The following is a 17,498-nucleotide window of genomic DNA, read 5'->3' on the forward strand; positions in this document are numbered from 1 at the left end:
TTCGCCTGAAATTATCGTCGTTATATAGTTACAAAGGATTATTCCTGTCTCTCATCACTCTAATCCGGGGATTTAATACCGTAGACACAAATTTTCCTTTGATAATCATCCAGCTGATCTACTACCTCCATCTTGCACACATGAAGCCGTGGTTTTAAACCTACCCCAGCCGTGGTCTCTGCTTCAGACCATGGTTTTGAGCCATGGCTCAGAAAAATGAAAAAGACCTCGTTTTATAAATCCAAACGTGGTTTAAAGCCATGGTCGTGGTGAAGACCTCGTTTTAGAAATCGACCCTTAGAATCCTCCCAAATATTACCAGATAGACATACAGTCAAATGTCGTTTTAACAAATGCCAGTTTAAAGGTACAGTCACACATTGCTACTTTTGCAGCGCAACTTTTGTACTGCAGCTGCAAAAGTTGCGTGTCGTGTTCACACGTAAACCAAAAGCAGCGCGCTGCACGCTACTTTTCTTGCTGTGCAACCCGAGTGCAGCAAAAGTTGCAGGTTTCCATCTCCGTGTTGACTTCTGAATATACGTTTTGTGGTTATGTTCGCATTATTAAGAAACTCATGCGAAAGCTTACTTATCTATTATTTGCTTTTCTGTCGTATCTAGTATTCAGAAATAACCAACAGCATATTCACGTAATGAATGTTGGCAACCCTCCTGTTTGGAACTACGCTACGGAAAATTTAAAAAATGAATTATATCGTCAGCAGTTATGCTCAGACTGTGTTGTGTATTTAATAACTGTTACAAATAATTTATTTTCATCACATTTAACATTAAAATACATCCAAACAATAAAAGTATCATTGGCACATTCGGGTGGTAACACTGGTCGCAACCGCAGCGAAAGTTTCAACAAAACCGATATCAAAAATGCTGCGGCTGCAACCCTGAGAACCCTGTTCACACGTCGCTACTTTTAAGCTGCGTGCAGCATGGAAAAGTAGCGGGTAGCAGGTTCGGCAGCCGCTACTTTTCGGGTTGCACCGTTGTTCACACGTCGCAGTACGAGAGTTGCGCAGTTTTTTGTACTGCATCGCTGCAAAAGTAGCGACGTGTGACCGTACCTTAGTGGATTCGTCAGTATAACGAAACAAATTCTCCTTCTTTACCGGCATAAGGTTCAATGTTACATTATTTCAATTTACAAACGGCAATATAACGAAAATTTCACTACAACGAAAACAAAAATTTCCCCTTCATGATACATACGATCATTACAATGAAGTTTTACACCTACAGACGTGAAAGGGAGGTGACAGAAGAGGGCATTATCAGTGTGTGAGTGAAAGTGATGAAGAAGTGACAATGATAATGAAGTAAAAGTCTTTTGCCGAAGCTGTAAATGTTGCTAATGATTTATGGGTATTTTTGGCTGGACAAGAAAAAGTTACCAGAGGATGTTACAAAAAGTGCAAGTGTTATTGTAAATTATCTAGAAGAATCAATTGTAAAATGTTCAGTTCAGAAAAAAAATACAGACTTTTTCTCAAAGAAAAACATAGTTATATTTGTGTAAAAAGTATGTCCAATGCCTACCCACTTCACTTAACGTGTAGCATTGAGCAATATAACTATATATAATGAAATTTCAGTATAACGAAGATGATGACAGGGTCCTTAAAATACGTTAAAACAACATTTTCCAGTATAACGAACTTTCAGTACAACGAAAATGAATGATAGGGTCCCTAGAAATTCGTTAAAACGACATTTGACGTATAAAATTCGAGTGAATTTTCCGAGAATCTACTGAAGATGAGAAGTCATTAGCTGAGTAATCATTTACGTTTTCGAGTAATTACTTTTGTTTAGGTGGTCTTGAATACATAAGCAGAGTGTGATATAGTGTAATATATAACTGTTAACATTCAACTGTTTCTGCACCACATCTTTCACTTGATTCCCTTAGAAAATGCTCTGCCATCCGTTTTACATTTTCCTTAAATCAATGTAGCAAGTTGTAGTCACATCTGAAGGAGTTGGATCTTGCTTTATATACTTTCCTACATCGTAATACTCCGATAAAATTTGCCATTTCTTCACTTTTAAACTTTACTCTTCAGACATGCGTCAACTACTGAAGTCACTTAAAAATGATAAGAGTAACTACTCTGTGAAAAATAAATACTTAACTCGTTATACATACGAAATTTTAACTACTTCAATGAGAGTAACAATTGTTGAAAATTTTCTCTGGTCACATCAAAGACTAATTTATTATCCATAAGAAATCGAGTAACTACTCAAGGAATTTGGTTAATTGTTTTTTTAGTTGGTTATTTAAGGACGCTGTATCAACTACAAGGTTATTTAGCGTCGATGAGATTGGTGATTGTGAAATGGTATTTAACAAAATCAGGCCGAGAATTCGCCATAGATTACCTGGCATTCACCTTACGGTTGGGGAACCAATCAAACTCCTGTATCTCCTCATGAGGAGCATAGGACATTCACAAAATGCCTCCATTGGACCCTAATTGTAGCCAACTTCTTCACTTCGCTCCATGTTTTCCACTCCCTAGCAATTTCCTTCAAAACTGTTCTCTTCCATGTATTTGTTGGCCTTCCTCTTGTTCCACTACCCTGGGGGTTCCAATCCAAAGCCATTCTTTCTACTGCTCCATCTTCTTTCCTGACTGTGTGCCCTATCCAATTACACTTTCGTCTTTTGATTTCTATTGTGATTTCTTTCTGATTTGTTATCGTCCATAGTTCTGAGTTTGTGATTATATCTGGCCATCTAATTTTTAAAATTCTTCGTAAACATCTATTAACAAATGTTTGCAGTTTATTTTGTATAATTTTACTTGTTTTCCATGTCTCATAGCCATAATGGTTGGGGAAAACCTCGGAAAAAACCCAACCAGGTAATCAACCCAAGAGGGAATCGAATCTGTGCCCGAGCATAACTTCTGATCGGCGGGCAAGCGCCTTAACCGACTGAGCCACACCGGTGACCCTTTTGAGTAAAGAGTAGTTATCTATCTTTATATACAGTATATGTCCCATAATCTTCGCACACTATTAAGGTCACCATTGATGAGGTAAGTAACCTGAATTGGAATTAAGAGAAGAAGAAACACTGGAAAAACGTGTGAGTTCCATTTCAGACATATCCATACCTGTGCACGTTATTTGTGTTAAAGCAGGTTTTTCTCTTGCCATTGTTGTTACTTTTGTTACATAGAACAACGTTTCTCAAACTTTTCTAAAGTGGGGACCACTTTTTTAAGTCAGAACAGTTCCGCGGACCACCTTACTCTTGTTCCCTTGGAAAGCAAATTTATAATTTTTGTAATATACTTTAATATCAATATACTTACATTTTAAAATAAAATTAATTGATTAAAATTAATTAAATTAAGTTAATTTTATATTAGTATTAACTAATTAAGCTGATATTAGTAGAATAAAATTCATTTTTGTTTCTTTAATAATTCAAGGCTATTAGAGTTTGGATAATCTTTAACTTATTAACAAAAAAAATGAATAAATGTTGTTACATTAATGAGATGGATGAGTCTGCTGATTCATGCACAATTGTTCTATATTTGGACGTATGCTGGTAAGCTTAAGTCGGAGATCGTCACATACATCGAGTCGATTTCGGTAGCCTACTTTGTTTTTATTAGAGATAGTGATGAAAACCCTTTCTCACACAGATACGTAGAAGCAAACTGATTTATAATCTCTAAAGCACCATTGTACAGTTCACTATATTCTCTTTTCACTTGTGATGAGGTCCAGAAATTAACCATACCTTCCGCTTGGCATTTCATTTTAAGTCCGGTGTCATTCAAGAGTTCAATTAACTGTTCTCTTTCACTCAATGAAAGTTTGTTAGTTTCAACATCGCAATGAAAGTGATCACGAACCCATGAAAATTGGTCATATTTACTCGGAAAATAAGTTTCAAATTGTGACCTCAGAGTTGTATTATTGGAGTACGATGTACAGCACGTGACCATTTCAATGTGCAGACTGGGTGTCTGCAAAACTATTAAGAAAGTCATAAATACATGAAAAGGTTCGGTCCTCTATTATGAATTTGGGTGGTCCCTGGCTGGGTTACAGGGGCGGCGCCAGATAAGCAGGGAAAAGATGGCGAGAAACAACACGTTCATAGTGCTTTAAATTCCACTTTTGTTGTTGAGAGTAAAGTGGGAAGTCAGTGGACGGATAGGGTAATAAATTTCATTAAATGTCAGTACTGAGAGAAAAAGTGAAAGGCGATTGCCATGTGTCATTTCCAGACTCTGAGATTTTCAGTTATTGAGTGATACGCAATTCGTTTGAATTTTATTTTTTCTTCTGCCTTTTTTGAAGGACCACAAGGGCAGACCTCGAGGACCACAGGTGGTCTGCGGATCATAGTTTGAGAAACGGTGAAACAGAATCTCTCTGAAGTTTAAGAATGTAAGCATTTGTTAAACATGATAAGAAATAAATAGTCAATTGCGGTACATACATGCATGGCTGTCTCTTCATCTGTATAGTTGCCGTACTGTTCAATGATACACTTCGCTTTCTGGAGATATTTCTTCTTTGTATCTGGTTCCCACCATTCCACCAAATTGCCATTCTTGTCGAACTGGCGACCCTGGTGAGCAAAGATTTTGGAGATACAGTATTGTATTGTATTGTATTGTATTTATTAACATTCCATGGTATTCATACATGCTTACAGCTAGAATATGGAACAAGTCAAAAAACTTAATACTATTATAAAATCTTAATTTATAGTCACAGTCTAGATGAAATATATATAGACGAGATTTACAATATAGTCTACTAGTACAACACAAAGTTTTAGTATCAATTTCATGAAGTCATGAATTCACCTACAGAATAGAAGGCGTGAGAAATTAGGTACTTCTTTAATTTGGCCCTAAATAATTTTATGTTTTGAGTTTCATTTTTTATATCGATAGGGAGGCTATTAAAAATTTTTACTGCCATATAACGCACTCCTTTTTGATAGCACGATAGACTTGCGATTGAATATGAAAGTCATTTTTTTGACGTGTATTTATGCTATGAACTGTTGAATTAGCTACAAAGTTTTCACGATTACATACGAGGAAGATTATTAATGAAAAGATACACTGACAAGCCATGGGCATTATTTGTAGTTTTTTTAAAATAGCCCTACACGATTCTCTAGATTTGGCACCTACTATTATTCTAATTACTCTTTTTTGTAATAGAAATATATTGTTACTATCTGTGGAATTTCCCCAGAATATTATTCCAAAACTCATTACCGAGTGGAAGTATGCAAAGTATATTGTTTTTAAGGTATTGATATTTACTATCTTTTGCATAGATCTAACAGCAAAACAAGCTGAATTTAGTTTGGGGGTAATTTCTTTAATATGATTTTTCCAATTTAACAAATTATCGATTTTTAAGCCAAGAAATTTGGTTGTTGTTGTTTCTAATAGGGATCTATTATTAATTATTGCGCTAGAAATTTGCGACGTTGAATTTGGACAGGATTTAAATTGAATTATGTTAGTTTTGTTACAATTTAATACTAATTTATTGACTGAGAACCAGTCACATATTTTAAAGAGAATTTCCTCTGTTGAGGATAGGAATGTGTTGGAGTTATTGGCTGTAATTACTATACTTGTGTCATCTGCAAATAATATGGGATGACCTACATCTTTTATTAGGGGGGCAAGATCATTTATAAACACTAGAAAAAGTAGGGGACCTAATATTGATCCTTGAGGAATTCCATTATTAATAGTTCCCCATGTCGATGCAGACTACTGACCCACAGAATAGTACTTATTAATGACACTGTTTGCTCTCATGTTACCTGGTCATCAAAGCCGTGAGTGATCTCATGGCCAATGACGAACCCGATGGCTCCGTAGTTCATGTAACGAGGTCGTTGACTGTTGAAAAATGCACCTTGTAGGATGCCAGCAGGGAACTCTGAAACAACATGAAGTGTACAGTTACGGAGTAGAGCCTAGATATACCAGTATATGGAAAAATATAACTATAATGGGAAAAACATGGGTCTAGGAATTCTCGTCACTGGAGATATCATTATACCTTCTTGTCACTGATTACATTTTAGTCATTTGCATTCTGGCCACCAATTATATTTTTGTCACCGGCATTTTGTCACCAATTAGATTTAATAATTTATTAATGTTTTATTTGAAAAATTTAATGAGATTTAAATGTAATTAGTGGCTTGTGCAGCAAATGCTGCAAACTAAGTTCACTAGACGTTCAAATAAAAATTTTTCAGATTTATTTTCAGTGAAAAATACCAGACATTTTGAAAGTTATTCGCTTCCATAATAATGAAACATACTTCCTCTGAATGGTTTTTTTATGTCAAATACTTTTTCTTGAACCTATCCGCCTTCAGTTTTTGAGTTTCAACGTGAAAACGCAAATAAAAATGTCAGGACGATCAGTGGTTTTTCATGTGGGAGTAAAGCAATAGCTATTTCAGGTCATTGTGGATTTTAGGCGAAAGTTAAAAAAGTCAGGTTTGCTATGCTTTCGAACAATAGACATAGCATCTTAGTATAGCTGCTGCATGTAGAGGGTAAAATCATTTTATTCTGCTAAGAGATCTTGCTGAAATGATCGGGAAACTACAGAATTTTCTAGGCCACTTATTTTATCAGTAAGTAATATCGTCTTTCCTTAGGAACTGTAATTTTTGCGCTCTCTCGAGCCAATACTGAATCTACACCACATGGCCATTAAATATATAAAAAAGACCCAGCCCAACATGATTATTAACTATAAAAATATTTGATTTTTAATAAAAATATTTGATTTTTAATAAAAATATTATCTTACGCAAGTTTTGTAGTTTCTATATTAACATCATGGCATTAACTATAATAATTAATTTCTAATGGTAATAATGTCATCAAACCACCTCAAGTTTTGTAGATTTTAATATCCAATACACATCTGTACACAGAAAATTACAGACCGCAGAATCAGACCTGCAAATTATTTTTAATAAGTCTTGAAGCTTTTAATAACCAACTGAATTTGAACTCTAAATATGTCAGCAATCCTGCAGGTCACGGCCTTCGTGTAATAGCCTAATGTTTATTGTAGTGTGTGTTTTGTTTTATTTTGAAATGCAATTAGTTCTCAAAGCTGACGAAAGATGGATTTTGGAAAATAGAAAAATTATGTAGGAAAACTGAAATTTCACTGAAAACTACTATTTTTCTGAAAAACTTTGGGTTCCAAGCTTCAAAATGAGGGGTAATGTATTAAAATCTGTTCAGCCGTTGTTCCGTAATTTCCATTACCAGTTCAAATTATATATATAGATTTTAAGGTTGTTTCCGTGGTTACACAAGTAAGTATTTTTTTCTGTGAAGAGATTTATTAAATCTACATACTTAGACTTCAACAAACAAAATTTGATAACTCAATCCCAAAGGAAAAAATGGAACTCTCTGCATCAAAATCCACAGTTAATTCCCGATTTACCACGAAAATCATCTGTAGCTGCATTTAGATTGGCAACAGGCCATGATTGTTTGGCCAAACACCTGCATAGAATTGGAATATATCAGTCCCCTAACTGCCCATTGTGCAACTAAAATCAAGAAATGGATTCGGAACATCTCAAAATCTGTGCTTCAGTGGCTAGTCATGATAATATCTTTGAAAAATATTGGAGTGCAAGAGGTCAAATGACTTTATTGTCAAACGCCTGGCATTAGAAAACAACAACAACATGTAAGTATTTGGCAAAAAAATTTTAGGTATAAGGTGACGTTCTTATTTTAATTATCAAATTTATTGTATTGATGGACCATCACGAAGGGGAATTTCGATTCACTCGAAGTATTAGGGGATTTGTGAAACTAATACATCAAGGGTATATGTATACCGGGCATAAAGTTCGAGTTTCTGGTGTTGTTTGGAGATGCGACCAATGCAATAACCCTAACTCCAGATAAAACATATGTAATTGAAGACTCTTATGAACATCCAAGTCATGGTCCTAACTGGGGAAGGATTCACGCCATTGAAACCATAGAGGCAATTAAAGAAATGGCACGAGCAATTGATGCATACCTGCAGCTGTTATTCAGCATCACGCAAGAAATGTTTTGAGTGAAACAAACATGAACCTGCCAAAGGAAGAAACCATGAAGAGAACTGTCCGAAAAGTACGAAGACAAAATTTGTCATCTGAGTCCCGACATATAGATGAATTGGAAGATATTGATGATCAATGAGCCATCAGACCAATTTTGGTGGCAATTTTGAAACATAAATTATGTAATATTTTATGCATTGTGGCAATTTTAAAACATTAATCACATAATATTTTATACAGTGTACCTATGAATATTTTACTTGTCAAAATAAATTATTATTTTTAAGAAAATGTGTACTGGTGACCAAAATATTGGATGACCAAAAAGTCGAAGTGACCAAAACACTACCCCTTTGCCTCCATGATCCAGGTGGGGGTGGAAAGCGATCGATGCATGCGCCGAACAATAAACTGCTACACCGGAAGCCACTTTGTTGTTGTTGTTTTCTAATGCCAGGCATTTGACAGTAAAGTCATTTGACCTCTTGCACTCCAATATTTTTCAAAGATATTGTCATGGTTAGCCACTGATGCACAGATTTTGAGATGTTCTGAATCCATTTCTTGGTTTGAGTTGCACAATGGGCAGTTAGGGGACTGATATATTCCAATTCTATGCAGATGCTTGGCCAAACAATCATGGCCTGTTGCCAATCTAAATGCAGCTACAGACGATTTGCATGGTAAATCGGGAATCAACTGTGGATTATGATGCAGAGAGTTCCATTTTTTCCCTTGTGATTGTGTTATCAAATTTTGTTTGTTGAAGTCTAAGTATGTAGATTTAATCAATCTTTTCACAGAGTAATACATAGATTTAGTAACAGGTCTGTAAGTAGCAGTGCTGCCCTTCTTTGCTAAAGCATCCGCATTCTCGTTTCCCAGGATTCCACAATGGGATGGTATCCATTGGAATACAATTCTTTTATTGAGTGATATTAATTGAGAAAGCATTTTAGTTATTTCTGCTGTTTGAGATGAAGGTGTGTGTTTAGAGACTATTGATAGAACAGCTGCTTTGGAGTCTGACAATATAACTGCATTTTTAAATTTATTGATGTGGCAGAGAAGATTCCTGAGACTTTCACTTATTGCAGTGATTTCTCCATCAAAACTTGTTGTTCCATATCCAAGAGATCTATAAAGTGAGAAGAGACAGCACGTAACACCTGCACCTTGTTCTCTGGATCCATCGGTGTATAAATGAAGCCAGTTTTGTGGAGGGTACCTAATATTAATTGTCTCTAAAGACAGTTGTTTCATTATTTCAGTGTTTACTTCTGATTTCAGTATTTCTTGTATTAAATTTAGATTATACTCTATATTTAATAGAGTTAAAGGGTTTGGTTTAATTTGTAAGTTTTCTTTTAAATTCGGGACGTTGATTTTCTGCTTTAATTCTTGAACCATTGATATGAAACTTTTTTGAGTTTTTAATCTACGGAGAGGACTGTATGAATGCCAATTGTTTCCTGGTAATCTGATAAGTTTTTCATATTAAATCAGTGCTTTTTCTTCTATTGTCATTTTGATGCTGTTAATATTAGTGAGGAATCTCATAGAATCTATTGGAGTTGTTTTGATTCCACCAGTGATGAGCCTGAGAGCTTGGTTTTGAACATATTCTATTTCGTTTATGAAAGGTGAAGTAATTAAAATTTCTCCGCAGTACGTCAGCACTGGCTGTATAAACATTTTGTATGTAGTGTTCAAAATATTTCTAGAGCAACCCCATTTCTTTCCTGCTAGTCTTTTCAGAAGGGAGAATCTTTTACGAGCTTTTTCAGGAATATATTTCAAATGGTTGTTCCATGTTAACTTTGTAAACAGATATATTCAGAAATGATACCACAATTCACATTGTGTTGGATTACAAAATAACTCATCCAAACATACCGTTACAAAATTGATGGATCATTTATGTTCGAGGTTGTAATAAGATTCAAGCTAAGAAGGTAAATTTAGTTTTTGTTTAAATTGTACTCACGGATGCTGTTCTCGATGGAACTGTAGAAAGCATTTACAATAGCTGGACGTCCATGTGTAATCCATTCCGTCTTGTTGACTTTGGTGCGTAGACGTCCAAAGGAGTAGTTCATCCCAAAGGTTGTAACATTAAGGATACTTTCCAAGTAGAGATTGGGGTCTACTTCGAGCTGTAAGAAGAGTACCAGGCAGGTTAATATATAATTCAGAAAAAAAAAAAAAAAAAAAAAAAGGAATATTGGCTTCATTTTGTTTCAAGACTAACCTTCTCATAGAAACCTTCCAATTTGCTGTCATCAAGCAGTTCGTCTGGATATGCAATGTGAACAGCCATTGCTCTTGCTTTTTCGAGTCCTCTTTCCCTATAAATATAAAAAAGCTAACTATAGCCATATTTCAATCAATGCCCTTATTAGTTTCGTGTAATACTATGCACATGTACTGTTGTAATTCGAATAATTACATACACTGCTTTTCATTTTGAGGCTGATAATTTGGAAGGAATGGTGAATGGGAGAAAAGTTCGGAGCAGAAGATATCAAATATTAGATGGCATTAAGATATGTGGATCATATGCAGAGACTAGGAGGAAGGTAGAAAATAGGAAATATTGAAAAATGCTGGGTTTGCAGTGAAATACCTGCCCTTGGACAGAAAATAATGAATGAATGAATTTCATGTATCTTGCTCATTGTTTTAAAAATCTTTTTCTCGACTTCAAACATTAATGATTAATTTTCATAAATTGTATTGTCACAAGCCTCGCACTGAACTCTCCATACTGCCAACAGTGAACTTCATTTATTTATATGAAAGGATCAGAATGAAATCAAGTATCACATACATCGTTATTATTATGAACTTACAGGCCTACTGTTACTAAATGAACGAATGACTGAACAAGCCAAAGTGTCCCATGAAGGGCAAAGGTCTCCTAGTAGGGGTGGCACTGGAAGCTTACTCGGTGGGCTTTACTAGATATAATGACTCAAATTTTTTCGGTAGGCTAAGCCTCTTAAGACCATCGCCACTGGCAACTGGTATGCGTCTTGGATTCGTTGGGGTGTTGTCAGCTATATTCTTTCGTGATTTGTCCTTTGTAAGTTTTATTACTTCCTTATACGAGGCGTGTTCTTAAAGTAAGTTCCAAAAGGGTGTAGAAAGTAAACGGGAAAATATTTACAAACCATTTTTGTAGCATTGTATTCCCCACACTTCAATTACTTCTCAACATAATCTCCACATTATTGTGGCATTTATCGAGTCGTGGCACAAGTCTTTCTATCCCCTCATTGTAGAATTCGCCTGCCTGCGATGCGAACCACTCCGCAACATTTGTGGAAAATTCAAGGAAAGCGAAGAAATTGTGAACCTCCTGTCGTCATGAATTTTCTCATCGACAGCACGCACCAAATCGTCATTGATCAAAGATGGCCGACCGGTATGCTGCTCGTCATGCACAGAGATGCGGCCCTCGTTGAACTTCCTAACCCATCTCCTGACCATTCCATCACTAATGGCATCATCACCATACACCTCACAAAGTTGATGATGAATGTCAGCTGGTTTGATGTTTCTCGCATTCAAGAAACGAATAACAGACCGCATCTCACAGTCGGCGGGGTGCTCGATCACTTTAAACATTTCAACTGATCACAACTAACCACACACACACACGGACTGAAGCTCTGAAACTGCATGCACAGCTTGCCTGAGGACTGAAGAAGAAAACACGCATGTGCAAAATAACGATTGCAGTGATGTGACAGCTGTAATTGAAAATGGAACTTACTTTAAGAACACGCCTCGTAAAATTGTTGTTTGACTCTTTTTTTATGGTTGTGGCTGTGAAATGGTATGAAGCATTTCCTGTTGGCTGTTGTATGATTGATACTCCTTTCTTTGCTAACTAATCTGCCATTTCATTGCCAATAGTACCACAGTGTGCGGGAATCCATTCAAGATCTATTGTTTTCTGTTGAAGTAATTTGAGAAGATTTCTGCATTCCATGATTTCTTTGAAGATACGGTAAAGGGATTATTCCAAAGCAGAATTAATAGCTTCTAATTCACCATCAAAGTGAGTAAAATTTGTGCCAAGAGCATAATACTGGTACTTAACGAAATTTTCCTGCACCTACTGCATTGCTGTCACTCATAACAAATTCATTAGTGTATGTATGTAGTCAATCTGTTTTTGGAAAACTTGTAATCATGTCCAGTACTGTTTGATTTAAGATCGTTTTATTTGTTTCATATTGTTTTATGTTCTCTGTTAACTAAATATTGTAGCCTACTCTCATATTTATCTTATGAATGGGGTAAGTTACTACACGCAGTTTTACGTTTTTATACTTGTTGCAGATGTTTAACTTCGTGTAAATCATCATCCTATTATTAAGGTAATATAATCTGCTTTACAGTGTTCCTATTTCAGAAATGGAACTTCTCACATTCTCAAATTAGCAAATGGATTCAGTTGTAACAGACGTACATATTAGGAATGTTCTCCCCCCTCCCCCTTTTGGAACTGCTTTTCTTAAAATTCAGAATACAAGTGTTATTCAGATAACCACTGATTACACTGGGTAACAACGAAAATGTTTCTCTCGATATTTTAATTGTTTCTGGTTCTTTTTTTGCGCTGATTTCAAATATGTAATTATTTTTTCTGAAATGATAACGGTTCTAGAAATATAATGATGTTCTTAATTATGTTTGTTCTACATTGAAGCATGACTTCTAGAGGTGATTGCAGAAATCCACCGGGCTCTTTCTGTTACGTTTGTGGATATTACATCAGTTCAAAGCAGAAGAAGCATAACATAAGACCTGGCACCAAATATTATAAAGCTCGCAATGCTTACTTTGAAGCACCAATACGAGACCAAGACAATTCATGGGCACCACATGTGTGCTGTGGTTCCTGTAATATAACTTTGGAAGGATGGCTACGAGGATCTCGGAAATGTATGCCTTTTGCTGTTCCCAGAGTTTGGAGGGAACCAACCAACCACCATGACAATTGCTACTTTTGCATGGTCGATATGTCATCTTTGAAAAATTTAAAACAACCTGCACTCCCATTTGGACTTCTTTATGCAGAATCTAGGTGATGTGTCTGAAGAACATGGAAAACGATTCCACCAAGACATGCAAACTATAGAATTGCGATATAAAGGAAAATGGAGTACAGCCATGATTTTTTTTGCTGTCTTTTTTTCTTTTTTCCCTCTTTTTCTGTTTTTCCGCTTTCTTAAACTAGTACGTATACAACACCCGTGCCAAAGGCGGGACTCGAACCCACAACCTTTCGGACCAAACGATAGAGACATGCCGTGCCCCTACCGCTTGAGCCATCCCAGTCGGCTTGCACGCATTGTAGATGGGAGACTATGTGTGTGGGGTTTGGTCAGGGATAGTAATCAGCAAGCACGATCACATATTTCTAACATACTTAATTCAAGACTGTTATTGTATAAATATGTATTGGCCATCGTAAATATTATATTATATAGTCATTATTCTTTCTGGTAGACCTAATAAATATGCATATTACTTAAACATATACAGTTAATTTCCCAAAGAACTATTGATGCTACATTGAAAATACTGATATTTCTGAACTCAGCATGTGTGATTTATCGATATGAAACCAAAAAACCAGGAGAAACAAAAAGTTCCTCAAAATTTGTTACCCAGTGTTATGAATGACGAGAAAGGACTTACTTGGTTTTCTGGTCCATCCAGTCAACATTCATTAGAATATCAATAAACTCGTTACGAATGTCTTCTACCATCTCCATGGCCTTGACCTTGGCTTCCTCCTTGAAGAACTTGCGCACATAGAGTGATCCAACAGAGATGGATAAGCTGCAATCATCAATGAAAGCAAGTTAGAGTGCTACGTGAACTCCTGAAAGCATTTGTTCTTCTTTAACATTTCCTAAAAGTTTTGTCTTTGTGGGTTACTCAGTTTGCAAATCTTATTTCATTTTACGATTTTTTTAAATTTTGGATGCTGGAATCTGGTATGAACTCTTGTCCTCGATTTTTTTGTTTCATGATATGCAGCACCTTTTTAAGATTAGATTTAAGTTCGTGCATACTGAACACGTAACGTCATTATTTTTAGAAATTATGTACAGTTCCCCAAAAAAAGAATGAGACTGAGAAAGTCTAAGCTCGATTGTGCAGGTCACACAATATCGATGTAACCATGCAGGAAGACATCTGCGTATTTTCACCCTATTGCAAAGTATACACCAGTCAAAATGTTATCATTTCTTGTACTGATCCCTGATTACGTCACATGATCTTTCTTTATCTTTTATGAAAGTATGGAAGGAATCATGTGACAAAAAGTCACTTATCGTAGGGGAAAAAACGATGTTTTTATGAAATGATGAATGTAGAGCAATGATAGAGACCATAAGAAAGATAAGGACCACGAAAAGGACAAAGACAAGGATCATGACAAAAACCAGGATCATGATATGGACTATGAGAAAGGCAACAAGAACCACGATAAGGACTACAGCAACTATAAGAACTACAACAAGGACAATGACAAGAATCACAACATGGACCACGACAAGCATCACAATAAGGACTACAGGGATCATGATATGGACCACAAGAACCACGATAAGAACCAAGACCACAATAAAGACCATGATAAAAACAAATATGATAAGGATCATTACAAAAACAACAAATACCACGATAAGGACCATGAAAAAAGACTACAAGAATGATAAGGATAATAATAAACAGGATCATGATAACAACCACGACAAAGACAACAAGGATCACGATAAGAAACATAACAAAGACAAGAAGGACCACTAAGAGGATAAGGATCACGACATGGACGACAAGCACCACGACAGAATCACGATAATGATCACGATGATAAGGACCACAAAGAATCATAATAAGAACCATGACAAAGACAACAAGGACATGGTAGGACAAGGGCAAAACAAAGACAAGAACAACAAAATGGATCATGATAAGGATCATAATATGTGTCATGACAAGAACCACAGTGATCACAATAAAGACCATCACAACAAGGACTATGACATTGACCATGACATGGACCACTAAAAGGACAATGAAAATTACTACGAAATGATCACGATAAGGATCACTACAAGGACAATGACAATGACCATGATAAGGATCATCGAGAAGGACCCTATGAGGACAATGATGACCATGAAATGATCACGATGAGGATCACTACAATGACATTGATAAGGATCCTGGTAAGGTGGTAAGGGCCACTACAAGGACAAGACTGACCACAATAAGGGCCACTACTAGAACAATATAACTGACTATGATAAGGATCACGATAAGGGCAATGACAAGGGCCACTACAAGGACACTGCCAATGACCACGATAAATGTCACATGAACCACTAAAAGGACAATGACACTGACCACAGTAAGGATCATGATAAGAACCACTAACTAAAGTTCTGTGACCATTCACACTCGTCAAAAACAAGTCTCGTTGTGCTCATGATTGGCCACTTAATCCCGACTCTGTAAAACTCAGTTTTAACGTCATTAAGGGAAAAAAAAAAAAAAAACTCGTAGGTGTAGGGTTCGAACCTGCTCCCTTCCGTATGAAGTGAAGAAGTTTTAGCTGACTGAACTATTGAGTTGTGATGTAAGATATCTCTTCTGCGGGGCATGTTGGTTTCGCTATGAAGGCTCAAATATCGATGTTACTGCATGATTTATATGTATATTTATAACACACACATTTACATTTTTTTTGCAGTTTTCAAATAAGTTTGGGAACTACTTCCAACAAGAAACCAAATAGATTGAATTTAAATAACTGAATTACGCGTTATCTTGTGTATCTGGGTTCCAAGCCTCTGATCATGTGCAATGTTTTGTATGTGGGACTTAGAATATTCCATCATCTCATTCCTTTTTTGGAGAGCTGTACCTAATGAAAGAACAAGCTAAGTCACTTTTTGTTTTTTGGTCCCATCTGCTAGCTCATAAAGTTAGCTATCTTTCTAGTAAATCAGAATGGCATAAAGCCTGCATTGTAACATAGTAACTTAAACTAAATGAGCCACCAGTGTGGCTCAGTCGGTTAAGGCGCTTGCCTGCTGGACTGAAGTTGCGTTCGGGCATGGATTCGATCCCCGCTTGGGCTGATTACCTGGTTGAGTTTTTTCCGAGGTTTTCCCCAATCGTAATGTGAATGCAAGGTAATCTACAGCGAATCCTCGGCCTCATCTCGCCAAATATCATCCCGCTATCACTAATCTCATCGACTCTAAATAACCTAGTAGTTGATACAGCGTCGTTAAATAATCAACTACAATAAAAAAATAAACTAAATGAGATGTAAACTAACCATGTCTTATCAGTGTATTAAAGTTAAAAAATGCTCCCCTGTAAAATTTAAGGAAAGTGACTTACTTACTGGCTTTTAAGGAACCCGGAGGTTCATTGCCGCCCTGACATAAGTCCGCCATTGGTCCCTATCCTGAGCAAGATTAGTCCATTCTCTATCATTATATCCCACCTCCCTCAAATCCATTTTAATATTATCTTCCATCTACGTCTCGGCCTCCCTAAAGGTCCTTTTCCCTCCGGCCTCCCAACTAACACTTCATATGCATTTCTGGATTCGCCCATACGTACTACATGCCCTGCCCATCTCAAACGTCTGGATTTAATGTTCCTAACTATGTCAGGTGAGGAATACAATGAGTGCAGTTCTGTGTTGTGTAACTTTCTCCATTCTCCTGTAACGTCATCCCTCTTAGCCACAAATATTTTCCTAAGCATCTTATTCTCAAACACCCTTAATCTCTGTTCCTCTCTCAAGCTGAGTGTCCAAGTTTCACAACCATACAGAACAACCGGTAATATAACTGTTTTATAAATTCTAACTTTCAGATTTTTCGACAGCAGACTGGATGATAAAATTTTCTCAACCGAATAATAACAGGCATTTCCCATATTTATTCTGTGTTTAATTTTCTCCCGAGTATCATTTATATTTGTTACTGTTGCTCCCAGATATTTGAACTTCTCCACCTCTTCAAAAGATAAATTTCCAATTTTTATATTTCCATTTCGTACAATATTCTCGTCACGAGACATAATCATATACTTTGTCTTTTCGGGATTTACTTCCAAACCTATCTCTTTACTTGCTTCCAGTAAAATTTCCGTGTTTTCCCCAATCGTTTGTGAATTTTCTCCTAACATATTCATGTCATCCGCATAGACAAGCAGCTGATGTAACCCGTTCAATTCCAAACCCTCTCTGTTATCCTGAACTTTCCTAATGGCATACTCTAGAGCTAAGTTAAAAAGTAAAGGTGATAGTACATCTC

General features: G+C 36.2%; 1 protein-coding gene across 1 annotated transcript in view; it reads right to left on the reverse strand.

Moving 5' to 3' along the window:
* LOC138705264 (neprilysin-2-like) overlaps window positions 1-17,498 on the reverse strand; it is a 115,338-nt gene that overhangs the window by 1,546 nt on the left and 96,294 nt on the right. The window contains exons 6-10 of the mRNA XM_069834098.1: window positions 13,846-13,989; window positions 10,382-10,478; window positions 10,118-10,286; window positions 5,848-5,966; window positions 4,489-4,620 (exon numbers count right to left, since the gene is read on the reverse strand). Coding sequence (XP_069690199.1) covers window positions 4,489-4,620; window positions 5,848-5,966; window positions 10,118-10,286; window positions 10,382-10,478; window positions 13,846-13,989 — 661 coding nt within the window. The remainder of the gene's footprint in view (window positions 1-4,488; window positions 4,621-5,847; window positions 5,967-10,117; window positions 10,287-10,381; window positions 10,479-13,845; window positions 13,990-17,498) is intronic.

Source organism: Periplaneta americana, chromosome 8 (genome assembly GCF_040183065.1).
Source record: "Periplaneta americana isolate PAMFEO1 chromosome 8, P.americana_PAMFEO1_priV1, whole genome shotgun sequence".
Classification (NCBI taxonomy): Eukaryota; Metazoa; Arthropoda; class Insecta; order Blattodea; family Blattidae; genus Periplaneta; species Periplaneta americana.